The following is a 27,122-nucleotide window of genomic DNA, read 5'->3' on the forward strand; positions in this document are numbered from 1 at the left end:
GAAACACTTTCACTTCCTTAATGTATTATTGTAAGATGCTGATTAGATGAATGTCCTGAACTTTCACCTTGCATTTAAACATGCCATAGGTTACAAATAGAAAAGCTGAGCAATCTATCTGCATTGTCCATTTTTGGATGGGTGCTTGTCCATTTTTTAGAAGCAATTGCGTTGTAGTTGTTGCAGAGATCAGTCACTGTGTCATTGTGGTAATTAAAGAACCCATGACACATTTTCACAAATAGGGTGTTAAACTTGGTGTCCTGGGCAAATTCAAATTCACAGTCTGTATCTTACACATGCAAATGTAAACAGAAAATGTATTATCATCTTCTCCCTCAGACTTTGTCTTTTTCTTGATTGTAGATCTTATGAACAGCTGAATGTGAAACATGAACCTCTCCAGCTCATTCAGCCTCAATTTGAGACTCCACTACCTGCACTCCAGCCAGCTGTGAGTAATCTTACATGACTGAGCCCTGAAATGCATAGAATCCACCTTGTAATGGGAACCTCTCTTTGTTATAAAGAACTATGTGGAAGAGACAGAGAAACAGGAGAGCATTAACCATTGAATACCTTAGTACATGTCTTTTATGAAGTAGCACTCTTTATGGTCCTATCAATGTGTGTTCAGTCGGATCATATGATTGAAAACAATGAAACCCCTTAAGTGCACATGGGGTAGGCAAACCGAGACCGGTGCCAGCAGAACCTGCTATGTCCTGAAGGTGTTAAAATGCTCCGTACATCTAGTATTTCCACAGGTCTCCCTAGTTGCTTTATATTGCTCTGAGCCAGCAGTGCCCAATGTGAAGGCCAAATGTTATTTCAGAAAGGTCCTGGGGCCACAGTCCGTATCTTAACTGTTTTCCTAGGTTCAGGCAGAGGCAGTCAGGTTCCCATCCTGCTCTCGTTAGGGCTCCCACAAGGAGGCAGCAGAGCAGCCAGAGCTGCTACTCTCTTTTGTCCCTTCCTTGCTGAGCTCACATCAGCGCTGTTCCTGCAGCTGTGAGGCAGGTTGTAGGAAGTGTTTGGGAAAAGTGTCCCCTATTCTCATTCCTTAAAAATCACAAGGCGTGGCTTAGGGAGCACGTTCTCAGTTTGTAACAAAATACCTATTTCCTTTTTTACACAATGGCCTTTGAGGGACATAAGGCTGCAGGTTGGACACCGTAACTTTTAGCGATTTTGAGTAGTGTTCCTAGTCTCTTTCCAGACAATCTTTACAAGGTCTCATAAGAACAGCTTTCCAAATCAGATCACTTAAACCACCAACCTTCCTTTCTGAAATATTTCAGTCTAAATTTCAAACATTCATATTGTCCAAATGGTTTTATTGTCATGTGAGACATGAATGAAGAGCAATCAGTATTAATGCAGTGGTTCTGGTTGTGATGCCAAGTGGCATAAAAGTCACGCAGTTCAAAGTTGAATCCCATGTCAACCTCACTAACGTTGCCTATTGCACATATACTCAGTGATACAAAATACTGCATATGGCATTAGTGTTTATGCCTTAGTGTGTATGAGCAGTGTGGCTGAATAAAGGGTTCCCACAGCAACCAAAGTGACTTGCTTGACAGTTGGGAATTTAAAGTCTTGCCCATAACAGTCCATATTCTTGGGTCCTATGTTGCCCTTTATTTCTGTGAGTAAATGGTTTCAAGACCCCCAGTGGATCTTGGCTGAGAGAATAGGGAGTACTGGCTGACTCCATGGGGTTCACTGTGACAGATGTTATGTGGCAGACGGGGGGCTGAGGCTCAATATTTGACCACCCATCAATCCTGTGGAGATTTGTCTGTAGGTGAATGCTTTCTGGTAGTAAACTCTTCACTGGGGAACAGTGGTCAGGAGAGCAGCCAATGGGATCACAGCTTCTGCAGAGGCGAGCCCTGCATTGCAGACCTTGGCATCATTCATTTTCTGAGGAATCACAGGCTTTAGAGACTGAACCCCTTGCTACCTTGACTGTAGAAAGGGGGTGGAGGTGGGCAGACACATATTTTGTCCCAGCCTTGAGTAGAAGAATGCGATAAACTGCAAATTCAGACTCTAGCTGTTTCTTGGCCCCAATATAGGAATAACCAGGCCAGAAGAGGATCTAGTTCTTGTCCTTGGTTATTGGTTTAAAAAGAAAACAACCGAGTTAATAAAATGAAATGGGGAAAAAGGAGAGGTGCTGGCATGCTTGTGCCTAGGCAATATGTAGAATATCTAGTTATTTTTACAGAATTAGGGCTGTCAAGCGATTAAAAAACAATTAACCATGATTAACCGCGCAATTAATTTTTATTTTTTTAAAAACAATAATACTAATACTAAGTTAAACAATAATAGAATACAATTTATTTAAATATTTTTGGATGTTTTCTACGTTTTCATATATATTGATTTCAATTACAACACAGAATACAATGTGTACAGTGCTCACTTTATATTTATTACAAATATTTGCACTGTAAAAAAAAACAAAAGAAATAGTATTTTTCAATTCACCTAATACAAGTACTGTAGTGCAATCTCTTTGTCATGAAAGTTGAACTTACAAATGTAGAATTATGTACAAAAAATAACTGCTTTCAAAAATAAAACAATGTAAAACTTTAGAGCCTACAAGTCCACTCAGTCCTACTTCTTCAGTCAATCACTCAGACAAACAAGTTCGTTTACATTTGCAGGAGATAATGCTTCCAGCTTCTTGTTTACAGTGAAGTGAGAACAGGTGTGCGCATAGCACTTTTGTAGCTGGTATTGCAAGGTATTTACATGCCAAATATGCTAACCATTTGTATGCCCCTTCATGCTTTGGCCACCAATCCAGAGGACTTGCTTCCATGCTGATGATATTCATTAAAAAAATTAATGTGTTAATTAAATTTGTGACTGAACTCCTTGGGGGAGAATTGTATGTCTCCTGCTGTTTTACCCGCATTCTGCTATATATTTCATATTATAACAATCTCAGATGATGACCCAGCACATGTAGTTTGTTTCAAGAACACTTTCACTGCAGATCTGACAAAACACAAAGAGGGTACCAATGTGAGATTTCTAAAGATAGCTACAGCACTGGACCCAAGGTTTAAGAATCTGAAGTGCCTTCCAAAATCTAGAGGGATGAGGTGTGGAGCATGCTTCCAGAAATCTTAAAAGAGCAACACACTGATGCGGAAACCAACCACCAAAAAAGAAAATCAACCTTCTGCTGGTGGCATCTGACTCAGATGAAAAGGAACATGTGTTGATTCGTACTGCTTTGGATCATTATTGAGCACAATCCATCATCAGCTTGGACATGTCCTCTGTAATGGTGATTGAAGCATAAAGGAACATATGAATCTTTAGCGCATCTGGCATGTAAATATCTTGTGATGCCAGCTACAACAGTACCATGCAAATTCCTGTTGTCACTTTCAGGTGACAGTGTAAACAAAAAACAGGCAGTCTTATTTCCTGCAGATATAAACAGACTTGTTTGTCTGAGCGATTGGGTGAACAAGAAGTAGGACTGAGTGGACTTGTAGGCTCTAAAGTTTTATAATTGCTTTGTTTTTGAGTGCAGTTATTTAACAAAAAAAAAATCTACATTTATAAGTTGCACTTTCACGATAGAGACTGCACTACAGTACTTGTATGAGGTGAATTGCAAAGTACTATCATCATTTTTACAGTGAATATTTGTAATAAATAATATAAAGGGAGAACTATATACTTTGTGTTCTGTATTGTAATTGAAATCAATGTATTTAAAAATGTAGAAAAACATCCAAAAATATTTAATAAATTTAAATCGGTATTCTATTGTTTAACAGTGTGACTAAAACTGCAATTAATTGTGATTAACTCAAAAAAAAATTGTGTGAGTTAACTGCGATTAATCAACAGCCCTATATGAAATACAAATGAAGTTTTGAAATGTGTTCAGTTTATTGTGGAATTTTGGCTTATTGTAAATTTTCAAAAGGCTCTACTGATACCCAAGCTGAAAACTGTCTCCTAGTTTTCTACAGCATGTAAGAAAAACACTTGACAGTCAATTACATTAAATCTTCTCTTGTAGGTTTTCCCACCTGCTTTCAGAGAATTACCTCCTCCCAGTCTGGACCTGTTTGACTTAGATGAAACATTCTCCTCTGAGAAAGCTCGTCTTGCGCAGATTACGAACAAATGTAAGCAAGGCAAACTTCTGAAGTTGGATTACATTCATATTTATACAGAAGTCCCATTCTTTTGAGGAAAACTTTAGCAAAACAACTTGAGACATTTTAGCCGCAGTAGGAACATAGGGCCTGATTTTCAGACGTACGGTGCACCTACAGCTTCACATTGATTTCATCTAGGGTTAGAGGTTCTCAGTATCTCTGGAAATCAAGTCCATAGAAAATATTCTCCTCACATTCATGGCATAGTGCACTGTTGCAGATCAAAATGTTAACAGCAGCATGACTTCTTTTTCTGTATCTCCTGCCTTCCTCTCCCAATCATTGTCCAGAATGACTTCCAGAGTTGTGGTAGCTAGGATATGATTCTTGGAGCCATAAAAGTTAAAAGATCCTAAAGTCCTCTCACTAATTTTTGATGGAAATTACTCTTAAAAAAATACTTTAAAGTGTTCAGTATCAGGATCTACTAGGGCCAGGCAGAATCCCTGATCCTGCTGTGAATCTCAGTGGTGAGACTGCAGCTGATTTGATATTAGAGTCTCTCATGTTGCTTCTGCTTTCTGGTCCATGTCTTTATGTATGAATGATTTCAACATCCTTCTTCATTTTCAAGTAGAAATGATAAGCCTGTGTCAAGCTTTTACACACATCTCAATAACTGAAGAGTGCCATAAAGTGCCAGCTGTTTGCCTCAAAGATGCAGTCTATTGTCCTCCTGAATAATTTTTTTTTAAAGGGGCTAATTCCCCAAGTGCTTAATTGCAAGTAGAAATCAGCAGCATAACTTCAACCACACAAACTATGTGTGTGTGATTTGTCTTCTCACTCTGTGGGTCCTTGTTAGGTACTGAAGACGACCTGGAGTTTTATGTCAGAAAATGTGGTGATATCTTAGGGGTAACAAACAAACTCCCAAAGGAGCAGCAAGATGCCAAGCATATCTTGGAGCACATCTTCTTCCAAGTGGTGGAGTTCAAGAAGTTGAATCAGGTACATTGTTTTAATAACAGAATAGCTAATGAATGGAGAGTATGATATTAGGTATGACCCTGTTTACGGGGTGCTCTGCTCACAACTAAGGGTGCCTCTTTGTAGCTGTGTCTGGGGATTAGCTTCATTCAGGTCTGATGCTCCCTACTGCTTCTCTCTCACTCCTTGCAACTCAAAGTACTCTGCCTTCGTGGCTTGTTCCTCCAGCCACGTCACTATAGTCTTACCCTAAGATACCCCAAAAGGGGATGTCTACACAGCAACGAGACACCGTTGGCTGGCCTATGCCAGCCAACTCAGGCTTGGACTGGGGGGCTGTTTCATGGCTGTGTAGACATCTGGGGTCAGGCTGGGACCTTTGAGATGGAAGGGTCCCAGAGGTCAGGCTCCAGCCCGAGCCCAGAAGTCTAAACAGCAATGAAACAGCCCTGCGAGCCCAAGTCAGCTGGCACAGACTAGCCACTAGTTTTTCTTTTGCTGTGTAGACATACCCAACGTTTTTTCCATACCGATGACCTAGACAGTCTTCTCATGCACTGCCCTGATGGTGCCACTTCCCCAATGGCTGGTAGGGGAACCCCGGACAGCCCACTGCTCCGGGTTCCAGTACAGGGACCCTACCCTTGAACTCCTTCCTACATCTTTCTACTTCTCAGCTCTACTCTCTGGCTTCCCACCTCTCCTCGTGTTTACCAGCCCAAACTCCCTCCTTCCAGGGCGTAACTGCAGGCGATCTGCCACTGTAGCCCCAAACACACTTCCCTACTCCCAGGGAATGACTGCAAGTCATTTCCCTGAGCCCCTGTCTGCTATCAGCTCCCTGGCTTTATAGAAGCCCTGCCTATTTCTGCACTGGTGAGCTCCCCCTCATTAGGCTTTCCTCAGCCTTAATTCCCCCAGCTGGCAGCCTAATAGGTTAATTGGCCCATCTGGCCTCCATTACAAGAGGTCCAGTGATGTTGCTACATTGAGGCTTTTGTCCTATGGTGAGCAGCTGGGCATGTGCTGATGCCTGAAGTGTGATCCTGACTACTGATAACCAAGTACAGAAACTACTATGTGTATTGCTTAACTAATGCAGTCCCCTATTTTAGAATTACTTCATTTCATTGGTGGTTGCTTTGCTTTGTACGCTAGGATGGTGCAGGAGTTTATAGACACTTGAGTACTGATGCATGGAGGTCCTGTCAGCAAATTTTGTAGAACTCAGACTGCACAATAACGTGGCTGAAGTCACCTGCACTGTTCATAAGTTTTTACTCCTCTGATGTGTCTGTAAGAATGAGTTACCTTATTGACTTGATAGATAAACCCAGTGTACACAGATGTGTAAGGCAAGCTTTCCTTTTCTAAAATTGTTGGCTTAAGGCAAGAGCCTCATTTGTGGAGCTGTTGTGCTGATAGAGGCATTAAGCAATTAGACCAATAGATACACAGTTCAGGTGATTTCAGTGAAATACTATCAATTGTGTTCTTTGTGCAGGTAACAGAGTCGTCCTGGGTAAATATTTACACAGTCTGATAATACTATGGTAATGCAGATTTCATACCAACGATGTTAGAACCAGATCTTCAAAGGTATTTAGGCTCCTAACTGCTTTTGATTTCAATGGGAGTTAGGAGCCTAAATACTTTTGAGGCTCTGGATCTCAGTAACTGGGAATAGAGCATTCCTGATGGTGCTACAAACAAAGTTCAGGGCTGCTGGGTTAATTGTGAATGTCTCCCCTTCTGATCAGCTGCTTCATTAATAGGGCTTCCAGGTCTACATCAGTAAAAGTATAAAAAAACAAACTCACTCCACCTTTAAAGTGTATTTACTTTACTTTATATTAAATGTCCTTTCCCCCCCCCCCCCCCCCCCCCCGGTAAAGGAACATGATATTGACACAAGTGAAGCTGGATTCCAGAATGGTTACTGAGCACGGGCTTTTCCTGTCAGAGAGAGAGACCAACTGACCTTCTTGGCAAAAATATTTACCTCCCTCAGTGTAAATTTTTTCTATTTGTTTATTCAATATATTGATTGAGGCATTCTTCTTTGAACCTTTGGGTGTTGTAAATATGTATAAAGTCTTAAACTGGAACTTTTTTTAAATGCCAAATTAGGGTGTTGTAAGTGGCAATTTTCAAAAGCTTTTTATGTAACAAACATTCTGTATTTAATCTTTTCTATTTTTTTATTGGAGCTATAATTCTGTAATCTGTGAAATATTCTTATGTTAAGAAAATATTTCATTTCAAACCCTACTTTGGTCTCTGGTATTTATTTTTCTGTCTCTAATGCCTGCTTGCAGAATTTGTTTTAGTATAAAATGTTTGTTTTTACAGATGCTTGCAGTTTTTTAATTGCACTGTAGAAGACAGGCCACTCAGCTGTCATTGTTTGTTTTGTGAGCTGGAGAGCAGAATATGTAGCCATAAGTAGAATTGGGACTGAAACTCATAGAATTCATATGCTAATCTCACACCCTGCGGCTGCCTCCTCTTGGCTGTCAACCAGAATGAAAATAAGAAGTAGGTTTGTCACTGCAGAGGAAAATATGAGCTTCCAAACAGAGGGGAAGAAATATACTTAAGCAAAGATAAGATTCTTTCTGGATCAGTGTTTTTAAAGTGTAAGACACCATGTAAATTTAGAAGGGGCAGCCATGTGGAAGACTACATAGAATTTAAAAGGAACGTTTTCACACAATTAATGTCTACAATTTAAGGTGTTTTGCAAAACCAAAAAGCCACACCATACTTTTTGCACAGATTGATTCTATCCGTGGGCTATTTACCACCTGCTTAATGCAACAGTGAGGCTTTGTCTACACTACAGGGGAAATTCGATCTAAGCTACACAATTTGAGTTACATGAATAGTGTAACTCAAATCAATGTAGCTTAGATTTACTTACCACAGGGTTAGACTACGCGATGTCGACAGGAGACACTCTCCCGTCGACTCCCCCACACGTCTCGATCCAGTGGAGTACAGGAGTTGACGGGAGAGTGATCTGTGGTCGATTTAGTGGGTCTAGGTCGACCGCCGATGCATCAATTGCTGCTCATGGATCCCGGGTAAGTGTAGACAAGCCCTGAGCCACTTTAATTTCAGTTTATATGCAGTAAAAGTGATTGATCTTTAATTGTACAAGCTGAGTGTAAAGCAAACAAGAAAACCAAGAACATAAATGGTGAAAAGGTTTAGCATTCTTCCAATGTTAATAACCAGCTACTTGTGTAAAGAGGGGCAAGGACATCTATTTTTCTTAATTGTTTTAAAACCTGTAATTGGCACTGCATAAGAGCACCCCTTCCTCATTTATGTAACTGTGTATTATGCATCTGAGGCTCAAACCCACACAAGTAACCACCTCCTTTCTCCCCTCCTGTCTGCCATGCAGTCCTCGATCCCTGGCACCTGCTTGTAGTCCTGGTCTGCCCTATCACTACCTTCAAAGTTGCTTCTTCTGAAAGGCCTTTTCATCATTGTCCTCTTTTAGTGGAGTAGTGAAGATGAGTGAAAATCCTATTCTTGCTGCTGCTGCCCTGTGCCCCCTCCCCCCACCATGGGTGCTAAAACATCAACTTGCATTTCTTGTCAGGAAGAGACGCTAGCATTCTTTCCTGCCTAGCATGCTGTTGACACTATGCAAATATGCACCATATGCTGCTGGCGGAAGTGGCAATTCCATTGACTTCACAGACTTTTGCTTACTTATGCCAGCTATGAATATGGTCCCCAGCACCCTTTACTACACCTCTACCCTGATATAATGCGACCCGATATAACGCGGTAGAGCAGTGCTCCGGGGGGGTGGGGCTGCGCACTCCGGTGGATCAAAGCAAGTTCGATATAACACAGTTTCACCTAGAATGTGGTAAGATGTTTTTGGCTCCTGAGGACAGCGTTATATGGGGTAGAGGTGTATTTACACAAGTGTAGAACTTTTAAATTCCACAGTGTCCCAGTCTGCCCTAACAATTCTGTTGTGGTGGAAGATTATCATGATTGATCAGCGATCACATTTTTTTTTAAAAAGGCTGCTGTGCTTTGTTTTTATAAACTTGTTACCCCGTTCACCCAAAACACTGGTTGGTACAATCCAGCTGAAGATTTACACAACCACCTTAATCTTTCCAAGACTGTATCCAATACTATTCACTAAAGCATCACAGGCTCCAGCTGAACTAAACTTTTGCCCAATCCTACTGGTATTTAGGGAGTGATGGATAGCTCCAGCCTGTGCTGTTCTTCTGTGTTTATACTTCAGACCGTAAACAAATGCTTCCTTTAGAAAGCTTTTAAAAGGTGTTTTGCCACCTGTGCTTGTTTTTGCAATAATATGTTTTAGAAATAATAGTCAGCAGGGCACTCTGAGAATGCAGAATAAGCAGTGTGACACCAACCCAAGAGCTAGGGTTTATCTTTCAGTATTTCTGGTGTCCCTGTTTGCATTGCTCATGGGCCTACTGTAGTGAGCATTTAAATAGATGGAGGCATTTTCACTAAATTGTTATAACTTGCAAATTAAGCTTCCTAGGCTGATATGTAGATAGGGATAATAATGCACTTCTCTCCTTTAAAAAAAGAACTAGCATCCATGAAGGGACAGTGGTTCCTGGCCACCTCTGCCAGGAATCCCTCCACTTAACACTGAAATCTCATGATTATATAGTTCTTCCTTCTCATTTCATTCACCTAATAGAAGTTGAAACCATTATAGCTGTTTTGCCATGTGGATGGTGGTTTAAGAGCAGTAGCCAGTCCGAGGGCAGGGATTTGTAGTAGTAGAACTGCTGTAACTACTGTAGCTTTGATTTTCACTAACTCTACAACATGCAATTCCCTATTTGTTAGATACACTGAAGCCTGTTCGTGATTAGTAACAGGCTTTGTCTCTTATACTTGCAAAAATCAGCCTATAATTCTGCACAAGGAGAGATTACTACGTAGACAGGATGCAGATGTTTTTCTACCTTGTCCTTAACCCTCCTCAAGTACCTGAGCCCTGTGTACACTCAGGCTCTCATAGTCATGTGTGATGGATATGATATATGCCTGTGTAAACATAACCACAGAATAAGAAAATGCCTAATTGCTGTGGTGCTGTTGTGAGTCAGTTACTGCACCCCAGCCTGATGCTTTGCTTGTAAAGAAGCATTGCAGAATAACCTGCAGCACACCCAGAAGGAAATTAAAATGAGTGCTGCTTTCAGAAACAGACTTCTCATCTCTACTCTTGTGGGGCCTATTGCATCACAGCCCATTACATTAGCCTGAAGGAGTGTATTTTCTTCTTCATATGTTCCTACCTCTCTCTTTAGGGACCTAAGCAGGTTGACGACTGTTCAGTTAGCAAGAGGTATGCTTTTGTTCAGCTGTTTGCTCCAGAAGTTAAACTGATCAGAGGCTCTCTCTCTTTTCAGTCAGGCTCCATCTACCCTAGCCATGATTCTGACTAAAGTGAGTGTAGTAACTTGGAGGTTTGACATTGGTAAGACCTACTGCAGATTAATAGACTATTTAAAGAGATCTTATACTTGGAGTCATCCAGGGAGTGGTGGCAGAGAACAAAGATACTGTTCAAGATCACACCTGCTAAAGAACTCCATGGTTATGAATAAACTACCGTATAATGTATTATCCCTAAAGCCATCCACAAGCAAGAATAAGTGCCTCGCTGTGGAACCTCCTCCCCATGCCAGTTTGCCAGACCTCCACCCTTTTCTCATACCTCTTCATCTGTCAAGGCCCAAATATAGGATCCAGAGAATGCTGAATTCATCCATAATAAGGGACACCAAAATTATTCTTGCACAAAACTTAAAATAGGGCAGGGGTTTCCCTCTATCAATGTAAGTGACTATTTGTACTCTGTTTTTTGTATCTATGTCAGTTGTAAATAATTTTCATCAATAAAAGTGAGAGGATACTAGACCAGTATGGAATGAAGGGGACTTTAGAAGTAGGATGAGAGGTGCCACTGAAAACACAGATCATGTGAGAAGTTCCTAAGAAACCCACTTCCTTCCATGAGGGCCATATGAAGTGATTACAGAAATAATACACCAAGCTACTTCAACTTTGTATGCCCCAGCACCTTCCTACATTGCAAAACCCTACTTCACAAGAGAATGTGACTAAAAACTGCCCCATGAGAAAAGGCTTCAGCTGCTTTATAAACACTTAGAAGATGCTCTGACTTCTAAGCCAGGGGTTCTTAAACTTCATTGCACCGTGACACCCCTTCTTACAACAAAAAATACTGTGACCCCAGGAGCGGGGACTGAAGCCTGAGCCCCGCCACCCCATATGGGCCAGCCAATGCTCCACCACCTTGTCTGGAGGGGGGCAAAACCAAAGCTCAAAGACTTCAGTTGCAGGCAGGGGGCCTGTAGCCTGAGCCCTTCAGCCTTAGGGCCCCATTAAAATGGGGTTCTGACCCATAGTGTGAGTTGAGAACCACTGTGCTAAGTGTTAAAGGACAGGCCTCTGAGTCATGGGATCCAAGATCTGTTCCTGACTGTGTGAGTTAGGAAAACTAAGAGAAGCGACTTGTCCAATCTGTAAAATGGAGATTTTAAGTGGGACCTGAAACCTTTTCTGGGGGTTGCATACCCTTGAGCTAGTCACTTCCCCATCTGTAAAATGGGGATAATGATACTCCACATCTCCAGCCTGGCTTCTTTATGTAGATTGTAACTTCTTCTGGGGCGATCTGTGTTATTCCATAGAATTACCAGGATTCCACAGCTACCCTTAGCAGCCTACTCCAGAGCTTAACCTCCCTTACAGCAAGGCCTCTTTCCCCAGTAGCTAACCCAGCTGCCGTGCCGCAGATCAAGCCTGTTACTTCTCGTCCTGTCTTCCCTGGGCGCGTGGGCTGCCCATCGCAGTGAGGCCCTGCGCTCTCTCCAGGGGGAACCCCTCGCCAATACTGTGATTTGCGAGGAGGGAAACGAGCCGTCGTCAACGCAGCCTCCTTTAAAGAGCAGAGCTGCTCTTTTGTCCTTGCCAGGCTCCCATAGAGCTCAGCCTGTTTTGCTTCCTGCCTGCAGAGGGATCCGCCGCGGCCAGCCCCGCAGCCGGGCTGATGGCCCTCGCCCACGTGCGGGTGGGGGCGCCGGGCCCGTTTCCTCGGGATGCCATGGCCGTGCCGTCTGCGAGCCGCGCTTTGCTCTGGGCTGAGCTAACGCACAGACCCGGGCTCCCCGCACTGCAGCCTGCAGGATGCTGAACGGACATGGCTGCTCTCCCGCGGCGCCCCGCCACTCGCACCTTGCCAGGGACGCTGCCGAGGTAACTGCATGGGGTTTGTCCCCCTCCAGCATACGCTGCTCCCCCGCCCCTTCCAGCTGCCAGGGGAGGGCGAGTGTTGTGTCACTAGTGCCAGATCGGAGAGAGTCTCTCACACACCAGCCCCAGCCGCCACCAGTGTCTCCAGAGGCGGGTCCGGGCTTGGGCACGTGTTGTGCCAGCCCCGCTGTCATGCGTGAAACGCGCAGCCCCTAACCCCAGCCGCGCTGGGTTCCTGGAGGATGAGGCCAGGAGGGACGATGGGGACGGGCTCCGCCGAGTGGGTGGATTCAATTAGGTATAAACGTTTTTCCTCCGTCTCCCCGCCGCAGAGATACAGCGGGATGCTCGTGCAAACACACTTCCCACCCCTGACCCTGAGCCGCTGCGTTACTTCCCAGCGGGCACAAGCCAACTTCAGGGTTTTCTCCTCGGCTCCTGCCATCGCTCACCCCGCTCTTCAGCCCCTCCTGCGTGTCCTGTACCTGGACCCAGCCGGGCCCTGCTCAGGCTGCTTGTGTGCTCAGCTGGTGCACTAGCCTCCCGTCCCCGGGCACGTCGTGGCTCTTTGAGTTCACAAACCAGGCAGCCCCCCTAAGCTTGACCCCGGGGTGATCCTCTTTTGTGAGGTCAGCCATCTCGCTGCTCTGTGTAAACAGCTTGGGTCTCCCACGATGCCTTAGTCCCGCCTAAGGACGGGCCAGTCTTGATGTTAGGACAGTTACTTAGCTGGGCACACCGCCCTGATGGGCTGTACTCAGGGCAGGTGAGCAGGGAAAGAGATGCCAGGAGTCCAGCTAAGACTTAAATGTCTCGTAAGAGAGAGAGACCCTAAATTCTGCCTTAAAAATCAACCCAGGAGAGATTCTTTTAGCAAGAGTGAGACTTGGCAGGGCTGGTTTCACCTGCCAAGTTACAGCTTTGGGGGTAACAGTTCACTTAGTGATATAGACAAGGGGGGGGGTCTTCTTCCCCCAATGTACATGTACAACCCCACTAACTGGAATTATTTGCAACCCTACTGGCTCCGGTTTCAAATATCTAGGGTGCAAAACCATTGCACAAAAGAACTCACTAGTCACCTACATTTTGCAGAGATGGGAAGTTATTCCACCTGCTGGCCTTGCTCAGTGTAGCCCAGATTCCAGTTCAGGTGCCTACAGGTTGCCTATCTAGAACTGTCATTTCAATGGCCAGAGGGTGTTTTACCTCCTGTCCCAAAGTGGAGTGTAGCATTAATGACGTTACCTAGTTGCTACCTTAAAGTAAATGGACAAAGCACTGTAGAGTCTGAAATATCATACACTAGTTTAAAGATGAAATGAAGAAAGAAATAAGTATTTCCCATTTTAGAGGGGCAATCACTTTGCAATCTATTAAACTGGGTTAAAGTAGTTTCAGGTACTAACCTGCCCTTCCATCCCATCTGTTGTATAAGTGTGATCTGTCCCCTACTGCAGTGCGCTTCTGTTCACGGTAGTTTCAGGGACTTATTAAATTTCCCTTATCAAAGCTTTTGGATCAATGGTAGTTTAAATACTGGTTCAAAGGATGTGGAGCTTAATTTGACACTTAGGCCCAAGTCCACAAAGGTACTTTGATACCTAATGCAGTTTTGATGGCAAAGAACTGCTGCTGACCACAGTAGGCACTTAAACTCACTAAGCACCTATGTTTTCAGGGTACGAATTAACTAAACCTATATATTTCTGCCTCTGAGCACATGCACTACTGTCTTCCTTTAGACCAGTGGTTCTCAACTTTTCCAGATTACCGTACCCCTTTCAGGAATCTGATTTGTCTTGCATACCTCCAAGTGTAATCTCACATAAAACTACTTGCTTACCAAAAAAAACCAAAACACAACACACCCAAGTGTTACAGCACAGTTACTGAAATTGCACACACTCATTTTTACCATATAATAAAATCAATTCGAATATAATTATTTCAGTGCAGAGTATATAGAGCAATATAAACAAGTCATTATATGACATTTTAGTTTGTACTAACTTCACTAGTGCTTTTTATGTAGTCTGTTGTAAAACTAGGCAAAGATCTAGATGAGCTGATGTACCCCTGGGAGTATGCAGAGGTCTTCCAGGGGAGTACATGTACCCCTGGTTGAGAACCACTGTTTCTAGGCAGCTAGATGCCTATCTCCCATCAAAGCCCCAGAACACTGCACAAACTGGGGAAGACAGGCATGTGGCCACAGGCAGGACCCAGTCCTGTAGGCAGTCTGTGAGCATGCCTACAGGATCACATCCCATTCAGAACCAATCAACCTTTATTTGGAGGTGGTGGTGATCCCCTTTATGGCTTTTCGCTCAGAGCATTCATTCTCTCTCACACACCTAATGGTTATTTAAATATTCATCCACAATGGAACAGTCCTTGGGCCAGAGAGAATGACTATAGCCCAGTGGTTCAGGCACCTGCATGGGAGGCAGGAGAGCCAAGGTCCAGTACTCCTGCTCCAGTCACTTTTTTCTTTTAAATCCACAGTGGAACAATAGGAAAGATTAAGGGAATCCTGCATCGGAATATCCCATAGCTCAGTAGTCAGAGCAGCCTCCTGAGGATCCCCCCCCCCCTTCAAGTTTTTCCTCCCCCCAGGCCGAGAGAGAGTGGACTTGAACCCAAATCTCCTCTATCCCCTTGAGTGCTCTCCCTAGCAAGCTAGGTGCCAAGGTGGCATCACTTCCTCCTCCAGCTATTGGGTGGAGCAAGGCATGTGATTAACTTATTCCCACCAAAAATGTCCTAGGTGTCTAAACCCCCTCACACCTGGGAAGCAGAGATAGGTATCTATGTATTTCTGAGAGAAAGAAGGGTTTAGTATATAGCCCTCTCATCACAGGTGCTGGAACAATTTGCATGGGGATGGTGGTGCTGAGAGCCATATAACCAAACTGTAAACAAGGGAAACCACTTCAGGCCAGGGGTGCTGCAGCACCCCTAGTTCCAGCACTTAAACCTCATATCAGTCTCTCCCCCTGGCTAATTCTGGCACCTCCATACCTAGTACACTAGCCTGTGGGGCTCATTCTTAGGTGCCCCTCTCTCTGCATTCGTTGTATAGGGAGGCTAGGGGCTGAGTTGGCTTTATGGATCAGTGTTGTTCCTGTGGTTTTCCAAGCATCTAAAAAGTGAAGTGTTACAACAGTGAGAGTCACAAGGCCTAAATCCCTTCATTCCTCGCTCCCCCACCTCCCCATCGTGACTCAGCCAATTAGTTTAGGCAAGGTTGAAAATAGGCTCATGTTTCAAATGAGCTGTTCTCTTCCCCAAAAACAGTTACTAAGTATTGTCGTGTTGGGATATTTCACCTACACTTAGTTACCTATAATTACTGGTTTTAGATTTAGATCCCTACTTGGGCTCCCATGCAGAAACTCACAAGTATACGTATCCTTTCAGTGTGTGCTGTATGCACCACTCTGCTATGAATGGCAATATAGCACTACTCCCTGACCTAATCCATTGTTCCTGGGTAGTTTTATGTAGCTGTTAGAGTAGCCAGTTGACTGGTCATTTCACCATTCCCCCCCACCATGGTCAATTAAGTTAGGATCTTGCATGGTCACGTATTCTAGTTCATGTACTTTTATTTTTGAAGCTTCTTGCATGATAGAGTCATTTGTAGGTTAAGTGTACCTATTTGTTTAACAGCTGGCTGCTTTTCCCCCATAAATATTACCAATGAGAACATGCACCTACACCTGAGCTGAAGGAGAGTAATAGCATGTTCCCTGAGCAAAAGGAGCAGAGGGTCTCACTACCTTGAGGCATGACAGCTGACCAGTAATAATAGCTATGCACAAGATGGAGTTCTCTTTATTTGCACACTACAAACACAATTAAGACAGGAGAGTTTTACAAGGCAGTCAGCTTACTATGAAGGGCACAGATTAAGTTCAGGGCTATTGAGCAAGAGTCAACATCCAGTTAATTTAAAAGACCCACCAAGGTGATCTAGGAATTCAGAACAGCTGCCTCCACCCAATAGTGTCCCTACCAAGTTTCCACACTAGATTTTTTTTTTGGGGGTGGGAGGAGGAAGAGAAGAATAGAGGGAAGGAGGGTAAAAAGCCCTTCCCCAGGTGGAGAGGAGAGGGCATTGTGCTTGCAGCAACAGAGCCTCACCCAGGATGGTTCCCACCATTTGCAGCTGAAACTATTTGTTAAAAGAGACTTCAGAGATTTGCCATCAGGTGAGCTAGTTTCCAACACAGATGAACACCCTCAACTGTAGTCAGGCTTTATACACTGGCCTCTTGTGCAGCAGACACCCTGGCCCATGCATCACTTATGTTTGCATGATGCAGAGCACATGCACTACCAAAGAATGTCCCAAGTAATGTCATCGGAGAGCTTAGTGTGATGGCTTTGGCCATTGACCACTGAGCTAAGCTCACTCCTTTCCTCTCTCATTTGAGCAGTTTTGATTTTTGTGGCCCATTTGGCTTGTCAGCCCATCTGTCATCAGAGAGGGGATAGCAAAGTCAAATGGCTTCATGCAGTGAGCAGTAGTTAAGGGCTCTGGCTCACTCCCCTGGGTATCATAACTGAGAGACCTGAAGGCAGGAGCATAAGATCTCTTGGTAGCGGCACCAGGCCAAGCCAAAGCAATAGCAAAGACAGATTTCTCCAGAGATGGGGTATCTGGTTTCAGAGATCCCAGTGACCTCAGCTCTTCTACACTTGCATCCAGAGAAAGAGTGTTGTCCGGAGGGGCTTGTATCTCAGAGATCTCCCAGATGGGTGGAGGTGGCTTCCTGAGACTGGAGAATTCAGTTATCTCAGAGCTTTTAGAGAGCAAGTTCTCCATTGATTTGGGTTGCTTTTCTTCCTTGCATGGTGTGGAGGACTTGGCATCACAAAATACATCTATTATAGAGTTGGCTCTGCTGTTGGATTCAGAAACCACACTGGACAAGTCAAAGGTAACTGGAACACTGGGGGTCTTGCAGAAGTAAGCAAGACCACCATCACAAAGGCCCTGGGTCACACAACTCAAGTCACCCTTCACATAACTGCTCAGAGACTCTGGCCACTTGAGGACAAGCTGAGAACTGCCTTTTGTTGTATTCTCCAAGTCAAGGATGCCATCCCAGGCATCTGGTTTAGAGGTACTGTCGGTCTCCAAGTAGTAGCTGATGCTGGGAGAAAAGTTGATGCAGCTGGAAGCTCCTGCCACAAACCCATGTTCCAAGATCTCCTTTAATGTCACAAGGTTGGTACTGCTCCTCTGGGTGGAAGACATCACAGGATCTCCTAACTATGGCACTCAGTCTTGTCCTGCTGCATCCAACAGACACCTTGTGAGTAAAGGAAGCCTTGACAGAGGGAAAACAAGTTATCCTTCACAGGGCTCCCTTTTCCAGAGCCCTAACTCTGGGCTTGTCTAGAGTAGAGAGATGAATGATACATGGGGATAGTTAAAGTAGTCAAAGCAGCCACCCCACAATATGGATGTAGTTATACCAAGGACTGTACACTAGTAGGCCTGTTTCTGGTTCAGGAAACAAAATAAGCTCTACTGATAGAAGGCACCTTTATACCAATATAGCTGCACCCACACTGTGGTTATACTAGTATAACTGTACTCGTTAGAAACCTGCACACCCCTGACACCAGTAGAACCATAGTATAGACTAGGCCTTACAGTAGCTTTTCCATCTTTAAAGATGTAAGCTCAAGGATGAGGCAGGCATTGGACATGAACTAGGTTATGATAAGCCAGAGGTGGGCAAACTATGGCCCACAGACCACATCTGGCCAATGGGGCCCTCCTGCCCAGCCTGAGCCCCCAACCCCTCCCTTGCTGTTCCCTCTCCCCTGCAGCCTCACTCACTGTGCCCTTGGCACAATGGTCTGGGCAGCAGCACAGCTGCAGAGCCATGGCCTGACCTTGTGCTGCACGGTGGTGTGGCTGGCTCCAGTCCACCAGTGCTCTAGGCAGTGCCGTAAGGGGGAAAGGGGTTGGATAGAGGGCAGAGGAGTTCAGGGTGGTGGTTGGGGGAAAAGGGGTGTGGATAGGGGTTGGGGCAGCTGGAGGGCAGGGAATGGGGGGGTTGAATGGGAGCAGGGGTTCCAGGGTGGTCAGGGGACAGGGAGAAGGGGTGGTTGGATGGGCAGGAAACCTGGGGGGCCATTAGGGGATGAGAAGCAGGGGGGGTCAGATAGGGGGCAAGGGCCGGGCTATGCCTAGCTGTTTGAGGAGGCACAGCCTCCCCTAACAGGCCCTCCATATAATTTCAGAAACCCGATGTGGCCCTCAGGCCAAAGAGTTTGCCCACCCTGCTATAAACCCACCTTCCTCATTTATATTTCCAACCAGCATTTAAAAGGTTTCGGTTGGTTTTGAAACAGCACCCATTGCCAATCCTTGCAGCACTGGCAGACAGAGGTCATCCGATTAGAGGACTAGAAGCCAGGAGAGCAAAGGGATCATCTTGGCTCTCCCACAAACTTCCACATTGAACTTGGACAAGAGCGTTAATCCTCATCTGTAATATAGGAGCAAGACTCGTTTCCCAGGGGTGTCATTAGGCGGGACTAATTAGTGTTTGTAGAATGCCTTAAGATTTACACAGATAGTACTCGATAGTAGAGAGGTAGAGGTTGTTAACAGGTTGGAAGCTTGTGAGGTGTGAAGAATGTAAACAAGTGGTACCACTGTCCTGCCAGCTGGCTATTTCTAGCTTTTGGTTCAGGAGCATCAGCTGTAGCTGGCAAAGCTCACCTGAAAATGCTTTTTACCCCACAAACTCATACTGCTTTGGTTCCTCTTTAAGGGTTGGCTTTGAATGGCTCCAGTCCTCGTGTCCCACCATTCTTATAAGCAAAGTCAGACTAAGGAGAGGGGACTTTTCAGAACACCTACAGAGGAGAGCCCACTTTGTCATTTGGGGTCTGGTGCTAGAGCCCATTTAGCAGTTCCCTGTGCTTCATACTGTGAGCGCCTCCTACACCACTGGGGCTGCTTGCTACATGGTTACCCTTCAAACAGAAACATTTGTAGCTCTTCTCCCACCGCTCTAGACTAGAGAGTAGACCAGGAATTCCCATGTGCTGGCTAGGGCTTTTCATCTGGCCATGTGTATTTTAGGGACAGTATGTCCCTTGAGGGACATAGTCAACTTTAAGATAACATTTGTCTGGAAGCTTTGTACTAACAATAGTTTACATGCAACACCTAAGATGACCAGCTTCCTTCAGCTAGAAAGAAGCTTTCTATTCCCTTGGCATTGACTAGCACATGGCTTTGTCTGTCAGGCACATCTGTTACCAAAGAGGCCTTTGGATAGGAGAGCAGAAAAATCCCTTCTAAAGAGGTTAAGATTAAAACCTCAAGTCACACTGTACCAAAGGCTCCATAGCAGGAACAGGATTTTTTTTTTAAACATATGCAAGCTTCAAAACATACACCCCCCACCCCACATTCAGTGGACAGTGTCCCTTTAAGGGCAGTTCAGTATTCAACATATCAGCTTAGATGACAAAGCTGAAGTCCTCCAGTGGGATGGAGGGGCAGAATACATGGGAAAAGGCAGTCAAGTGAACTGCTGCTCAGTGGGGACTTGGGAGAAGTCACTCAAGGAAGAGCTCAGTGCTGTTCCCCAGAAGCGGTGCACTATCCTGGCCTCCAGGGTGGTCTTGCTAAAAGGTGGTCGAGCTCAAACAGACATTATGGGCTTGATGCAGAAGTTACTGGCTGGGTTCTCTGGCCTGTGTTATGTGGCAGGTCAGACTGGATGATCATGATGGTCCCGTCTCGCTTTACAGTCTGTGATTCTATGTTGGATCTTTAGCACAGCCAAAGCCCTGCTTCAGATAGTCCAGGGTTGGGCTTTAGTCCTAGCGATAAGTCCACTAAGAATATTAAACCAAGATGTAGCAGACATGCACACCTGAGACTGCTGTTGAAACAGATCACGACAGGGCAAGGAAGAAGAAAGAACTGTATTAAGACATTCTCCTCCCCCGCATCATGAAATCAGGAGTGCCTTAACAATTACACACTAGACAGCTATTATTCCTGTTAAAAGAGGACACTAAAGTCTCTGAATTTGGATCACTTTCTGACACCTTATAGAACAAGCTTTTTTTTAGTCCCTAATCTTGCAAGTGATTGGGGCCAGATAAGTCTCACTAATCAGCATATTATATAGTCTCCCTGTACTCAGTCCACAGGCTAGTGGGTTACAGCAATACTGCTGTGCTTACAGAGAAGCTCACTCTAGTCAGTAGAGCCATACACCCAATCACAGTAACATCATTAGCCTTACTTTTGACAACACTAGTTTGTTTCCATATTTCTTCTACCTCATACACCCACATATAGGTGGGCCTTACACAGTAATGAGGGGGGGGGAGAGAGAAAGGAAGAGAAGTGCTTTTAAGAAGCAGCAGGAAAGGAGCACAAGACACAGAAATGGGGGTAGGGAGGCAGCAGGTACATGACCAGATCCTGAGATTACTTTTAATTTGCTTTTGACATGAGGTTTGAAGAGCCCCTTGAACATAAGAGAGAGAGAGTGTAAAAGCCATTAAAATTATGTAATGGTAAATGACTGTACAGGCAGTTTTTGGAAGCCTAGAATTCTTTTAAGGCAAAATGTAATTAAGGCAAACCACTAATATTTGAAAAATAACAGGAGGGGAGAAGAGTCCCTTCCAGGAACAACTCACCTCTTGCTTCTGCAAAAATTCTTACCACTCCCTACTCCTATTCTGCTATGCAATGATGCTGCTTTTATAGCACTGGTAATTAGCTAGCTGGCCCTTGTCATTTCCTATTAAGCTAATTTGGGAGGAGATGGATTTTCAGCTTGAGGGTGATGATACTGTCAACGACCAACCTGAAGCTGCTTTGCGGGGAGGTTGTCCGTCAGTCCTGCAGAGACCTGCACACATGCTTAGCTTTATGCATGTCAGTTAAGAGTCCCATTGAACTCATTGGGGGTGCTTAAAGTTAAACATGTCTCTGCCGGACCAGGGCCTGTAAGCAGAGGGAAACCTATATCAGAATTGCATCAATAATGCAATATTTTTGCAGGGTTTATATTTAGCCTGTCCACTTAGAGCTGTTATAGACTTCTTGGGGAGACATTAATTCACAGAAATTAAGCATCAGAAATAAGAAATAAGATTGCGAGAGCTGGTTGGTAGCGAACTCCTGAGTGCTGTGCACAAAAAAATAGAAATAACCCCAACACACACACAGCTGCTGGAGTAGCTCTGAACCAGATAAATGTGCCCATGCAATTCTTTTTGTGAGGAGCAACAGTGCCATCTGCTGGCAATGGTGAGTTCTGTGTAAGTATGTGCTCCCAAAGGAGATAAACCTACAGCACCAGGCCGCTCCAACGTTTTCATTGGGGAGCCCATATCTCAATGGAGAGATTGTCTTGTGAACACCTCTTCTCGCCTTTGGAAAGGTGCAGACCAGTTCCCTTCCATTCGCAATCCTGTAGCATCCCCATAGAACTTCGGCAGCTGTTTACATGGAAAAGCAACATGGGGAAAGTATTTTGATGTGTTTTTAGCTGTCTTCAGTGTGATGTAGCGGCTTGGAAACAAAGAGGAGGAGGCAGCAGCATATGACCAGCCAGCTCTCCAAAGGTCACCAGAAAGTGGTCCATGGACAAGAGTTTGGGAGCTGCTGCAATTACATCAGTGATGAATGTGAATCCTCTCCTCAATTATTTTATCCTGGGTACCCATTAAACAAACCAGTGTCCTGCATACCTGAGCACTCAAGGTACCTCTCCCTTTTACACGTATGGGTGTTTTTTAGTCTGCTTGCATGGATTTAAGGCGCTTTTCTTTCTGACTCTTCCACCTTGTGTTTTGACTGTGCCGTTGGGGTCTTTAACATGTCTTATGAACTTCTCTCTTTCGAGCAGGTTGTTTGGAGGTGGTGGGGACTGCTGTCAGAGGTTGTGAATAGGTGTTAAGAGATGGCAGAGAAGGATGGGGTATGATGGTCTGCTTTTATATATGGCTGTGTGATGGTTCTCCTTTTAAACCTTATTCACCCATCATGCTGCAAATCTGGAATGTGGAGGTTCCATTGTTTGATCACTTAGCCACAATTCAGCAAAGCACTTAAACACGTTTAACTTTAAGCATGTGCTTAAGTCTTTTGCTGAATCAAAGCCATTGTCTGTGAACTTATCTGTACAGACATTTACACCAGTGCTGTCTTTGTTATTGTATTGTTGGAATGGCTACAAATGTGACTGCTCTGATTAAATAGTCATTCAGGGTACACGTAGGACATTGTATGTAGAAGAGTGCAATTCTTCACCCTTCTTTCTTCAGTGCTGCCCAGCAAAATACAGGTAAACATCTCTGCATATGCTCCTCTGCAGGCATGAGCCTCTGAAGATAAAATCACTTCCCTTGAGTGGTCTTCCCTCTGTAAATCTCAAATAACATTTGCCGATAACAGTAATAATAGAAATAATAGCTCTTCTATATGACTTCTAGTCTTCAAACACTGTGCAAACATTAATCCTCCCAGCGTCCCTCTAAACAAATGGAGAAAATCTTCTGTTGCCTGGCATAAAGAAAGCTGCTTTTTTTTTTTTTACTCAAAGAACAAGGGCCATATTCAGCTCTGGAATAACCGTAATTTAGCACATATGTAGCCCTTCTCACACGTAGATCTCAAAGCCCTTAACAAAAGTGATTAGGCATCATTATCCCTGTTTTACAGATGGGGAAACTGAGGCACAGAGTTAAGTGACTCGGTCAAGGTCACAGAGTGAGTCAATGACATAGCCAGGAACAGAGCCCAGGTCTCCTGACTTGTAGCCCAGTGGGCTGTCCACTTCAATGGGATTGGCACCCTGCGTGAATTCAATCTTAGTGGCCTGACTGAATTTAAAGGCTGTGTCATGGAGGCATGATGAGCCTGGCCACAACAGGGAGAGAGGAGACCCATGAAAGCCCCCGAAATCAGTGGGGCTTCTGCTTGGGAGCAGAGATCTATCTCTGTAGGTCAGCTTTCGGGATTGGTGCCTTACCATGCCAAGTACATTTAGGTCTGCCAAGGAGACCGTGACCCCCACGAGCTTTTAAGGAACAAACAAACAGAAGTTGGGTTTGCAGACCCGATGCACCCATGCAGGGTGCCTGCCGTTCGGAGGCATTGATGCATGCATTTCTTTTTGCACGCCTAGCTGGACATGCATGCCTGTATTTTGCACCCGTCCTTTGCATGTCTGTATTTCACATCCATTATTTCTCGCTTTAATAAGAGTCGGGGGCGGGAGAGGAGGAGAAAGGGAAGGAGTTTTTGCAAGCGGCCCGCGCGCGCCTCTTTTCCTCCCCCCGCTTTTTTTGTTCCTCCCTCTCCCTCCTTTTATTTTTGCGCTTCTCGTCGCTCTCGCGCAGGCTCGGCTGGACCCCGGGGTGGAGTTGGCGCGAGATAGGAAAGTTGCCTCCTGTGCTGTACGCCGGGCAGGCGCGAGCTTCCCCCCGCGTCCAGCCCGCCGCGCGCGCTAACCGCGGGGCGCTGGGGTTGCACCCCCGGCAGAGGCCGGCTCCGGGGCCAAGGGATGCGGCATCCCCCTGGCGAGCCGCTGTGATTTTCTCGCGATTGATGTTTTTAATGCACAAAGGGCAGGATGGCTCGCAGGACCCGCGGGTGAGTCTCATGCAATGGGGCGAGCTTCGTGCCCGCCCTGGGGGGTAAGCTGGGTTTGTTGCATTGCACCTCCTTCCCCATTCCCCCCTCTCCCTGGTATTTCAGGGGAGAGAATCCACTCCCTCCATTTCCCTTCCCCTATATGGGGGATCTTGCTCGGCACGCAGGGGAATCTATAATGCACAGAATTATTCTCCCCACGACTGGCTAGGAAGGGGATACGATCAGAGAGTGGGGGGCAGCCTGGGATCTGGGTTAAAGTGCTGCTTTAAAATGGCCTGCTTGCAAAATGTGAGGGTGGGGAGAGGAGCAGCCATGTCTGGCATGGAAAAAAAAAGTTTTTTTGACTCTCAAGTGATCAGGTCAGTTTGGGGCTGGTGAAAGGTGCCAGTTTGATTATAAAGTCTTTGGGGCAAGGACAGTTGCTGATCAGATGGTAGGAGCAGCACCAAGCCCAGTGAGGCCCTGCTCTTCTTTCTAGCCCCTGGGTGTGTTACTGTGATAAAGACAATAGTATATAGGCAAACCAAGCTAAACTATAACGCAGACTAAGTGGTTTATCAAAAAATATTATGCTCCGGGTGTAAGGATCAAACCTACCCAATATCTTGCCCTTTTTTTACCCATATTCAGTCTGAGGTTGTGTGCTTAGATGAAAGCTTCTTGCTCCCTAAATATTGAGAAGGAATCAAGAGTTCAGTTTGTTTCCTCCCTCTTTCAATAAAAATTATAGCTCTTAAGCCTATCGGATCAAGTCCAGTTGCTCTGCCTATCTGGATAAGGGAGCTGGAGACTGGGCTGGGTCATGGGTTTGGACATGGGTACAAAATAAAGCAAAAGGCTTGCACTGGGCTAGTGGCTCTCAAACTGTGAGCTGTGAAGAGCTGCCTGGTCACATGGTGCTGGTGGCTGCTCCTCCTTAGCTAGTCAATCATATTAAATACTTCCCTAATTTTATTTGGATGCGACTATGAAGCTGTCGTGGAGATCGATGGCATGTACTCGCCAGCTTGAGAGAAGGGGAGGTGGGCTGCAGTCATGGAGGCAATGTGAGCAGCTCATGAAGAAGTGGTCAGTGCCTATGGAGTACTTGACTGTGACTAGACAGCTGGTGTGCTGTAACTGCTACTTATCTCACTGATCCTAAGCACCTCACTGTCACCTTGGCTGGGTTTGAACTGGTGGCCTAGCTAGCTCCCTTGGGTACTTAATATGGCCCCCATTATGGTAGTATCTATGTGTTTCACAGTCTTTAATGTGTTTACCCATGAGGTAGAGCGGGGCTGTTCCCTGTTGTGCAGGTGGGGAACTGAGGCACAGAGAGTATATCTACATTGCAGCTGGGAGCCTGCCTCCCAGCCCAGGTAGAAAGACTTGAGCCAAGCTAGCATGTTCAAAATAGCAGTGTGGAAACTGCAACAGCTCAAGCTAGTGATTTGAGCTCAAATGCAGGGGCATGGACTCTGGATATTCCATCATAGGCGAGCCACCTGAATCCAAGCCTACCCAACCCCCTAGGTCCAAGCTCAGGTGGCTAGCCCAAGCCTCCGCTGCAGTGTCCACACAGCTATTTTACCTGGCTTGGGCGGCATGCTCCCAGCTGAAGTGTAGACATACCTAGAGAAGCTAAGTGACTTGCCCAAGGTCACACAGGAAGTCTGCGGCAGAGAGAATCTAGGTCCCAAATACTAGGTTAGTACCTAACCACTTGGCCATCCTTCCTCTCTAAAGGTAAAAAAGCTGCATATCTTCTTTTAGTTTTTAAAGGGTCTTTGTCCCTGCAGTGGATGGGGATGTGACACTTCCCAGGGTTGTGAGGTGCCTCACTTCCACCTGTCTTTACTGAGAAGAAGCTGTGCCAGGGCCTGCCAGGGGTCAGCTCCCCACCTCTACCAACTACAGGCAACACAACCAGTGTGACACCAGCTTTCAGTAGAGACTTTACATGATACTCTTTGGTGAACTGATATGTAAATACCAGACCCAGGGATCTCTGTAACTCATATGCATCCCTGTGGCCTCTGCCAGTTGGCATCAAGAGCTGCTTGCATCACAGGGGAGTTGAGCTGTGCTCCTTGATGCTGTTTGCCAATAACAGAGCCAGATTTGCAAAGATGCTCTCCTAAGCAGAGAGTGCAACCCCTATTGGCAGGCAGTTACTTGATACTTAGATTGTTGAGGTGAGCCCGCTGTGTTTGGGAAATTTGGCCAAAACTTTGCGAAAAGGCCCAGGACAGAGGCAGAGCTCTGGGTTGCGCTGGGGTATTTGTTCCAGCTGCCGCATCTCTCATAAAACAAAACAAACTCTCTTGGTTTTGTGTAGTGAGGAGCAAGATGAGCTGCATTACCAGGACACGGACTCGGACGTGCCAGAGCAGCGGGAGAACAGGTGCAAGGTCAAGTGGACTCACGAAGAGGTAGGTGACAACAGGGAAAGCGTGTTGTCTCTTCGAGGGGGTGTGGATAGAGTGGCGGGAGGGAGGAGTAAGGCCTGCTCTCTAGGGCACCTCAGGACTTCCTGTGCAGAGAAGCTGTGAGGTGAACTGTCTGTACTACAACAGCTCTCCCCGAGCTGTGCTGTGCCCCAGGGGCAGGGCTGCAGCATGGTACAGGGGATTAGTCCTCTCTGCCCAGCCATGTCAAGGGCCTACCGCGTTGTAATCCAACAGCATAGACCGGCTCTCAGCCTACATCTCTACTGGGCCTAAAACACACTGACTGGAGCACAGTTTGGCCCTGTCCATGCAGTTTGAATCAAACCATGTTAGAACGTAGGTGGGCCAACGCAGTATTTAATTACAGCAGTTGAACGCTTGTTTTCAATGAGTAGCCTGGGCCTGTATGCTTAAAAATTGATGCCAGCCATTTATGGCCCAGGTTAGAAATCCTGCCTACCGGGTGTTGCTACAGGCAGCTGGGGTGATGCTGGGTTTGGGCTGGTTTTTGGGGGTTTTTTTGGACATGATGATAAATGGCAGGACAAAGGTTCAAGCCCTTATCTCTCCAGCTGC

General features: G+C 45.5%; 3 protein-coding genes and 1 long non-coding RNA gene across 14 annotated transcripts in view; 2 read left to right on the forward strand and 2 right to left on the reverse strand.

The window, feature by feature from the left end:
• Nucleotides 1-7,409, forward strand: part of IFT52 (intraflagellar transport 52) — a 24,504-nt gene extending 17,095 nt beyond the window's left edge. For all 3 annotated transcript variants that reach the window (XM_039497850.1, XM_039497852.1, XM_039497853.1), the window contains 4 exons: nt 367-454; nt 4,067-4,175; nt 5,014-5,159; nt 7,034-7,409. In XM_039497850.1, the coding sequence (XP_039353784.1) occupies nt 367-454; nt 4,067-4,175; nt 5,014-5,159; nt 7,034-7,081 (391 nt within the window). In that variant the 3' untranslated portion in view covers nt 7,082-7,409. The remainder of the gene's footprint in view (nt 1-366; nt 455-4,066; nt 4,176-5,013; nt 5,160-7,033) is intronic.
• Nucleotides 1-13,039, reverse strand: part of LOC120380295 — a 16,617-nt gene extending 3,578 nt beyond the window's left edge. The window contains exon 1 of the long non-coding RNA XR_005587697.1: nt 12,841-13,039. This is a non-coding gene — a long non-coding RNA (uncharacterized LOC120380295). The remainder of the gene's footprint in view (nt 1-12,840) is intronic.
• Nucleotides 12,231-27,122, forward strand: part of MYBL2 (MYB proto-oncogene like 2) — a 39,197-nt gene continuing 24,305 nt past the window's right edge. For 2 of the 7 annotated variants that reach the window (XM_039497848.1, XM_039497849.1), the window contains exons 1-2: nt 23,866-24,111; nt 26,435-26,528. In XM_039497848.1, the coding sequence (XP_039353782.1) occupies nt 24,092-24,111; nt 26,435-26,528 (114 nt within the window). In that variant the 5' untranslated portion in view covers nt 23,866-24,091. Of the gene's footprint in view, nt 12,450-22,009; nt 22,219-23,865; nt 24,156-26,434; nt 26,529-27,122 lie in introns of those variants that run through there. The other 5 variants (XM_039497846.1, XM_039497843.1, XM_039497847.1 and 2 more) reach the window with 5 other exon arrangements.
• LOC120380292 lies at nt 16,265-21,281 on the reverse strand. Of its 3 annotated transcripts, none has more exons than XM_039497869.1 (2): nt 21,147-21,281; nt 16,265-17,750 (listed from the first exon to the last, which is right to left on the reverse strand). In XM_039497869.1, the coding sequence occupies exon 2, from the start codon at nt 17,713-17,715 to the stop codon at nt 16,864-16,866; it is 852 nt and encodes a 283-aa protein (XP_039353803.1). In that variant the 5' UTR covers nt 17,716-17,750; nt 21,147-21,281; the 3' UTR covers nt 16,265-16,863. The 3 variants fall into 3 exon arrangements, with proteins under 3 accessions (XP_039353803.1, XP_039353802.1, XP_039353804.1); XM_039497868.1 differs by having other exon boundaries at nt 16,265-17,753; nt 21,147-21,276; XM_039497870.1 differs by having other exon boundaries at nt 16,265-17,788; nt 21,147-21,168.

The sequence above is a fragment of the Mauremys reevesii genome, linkage group 13 (assembly GCF_016161935.1).
Source record: "Mauremys reevesii isolate NIE-2019 linkage group 13, ASM1616193v1, whole genome shotgun sequence".
NCBI classification, from domain to species: Eukaryota; Metazoa; Chordata; order Testudines; family Geoemydidae; genus Mauremys; species Mauremys reevesii.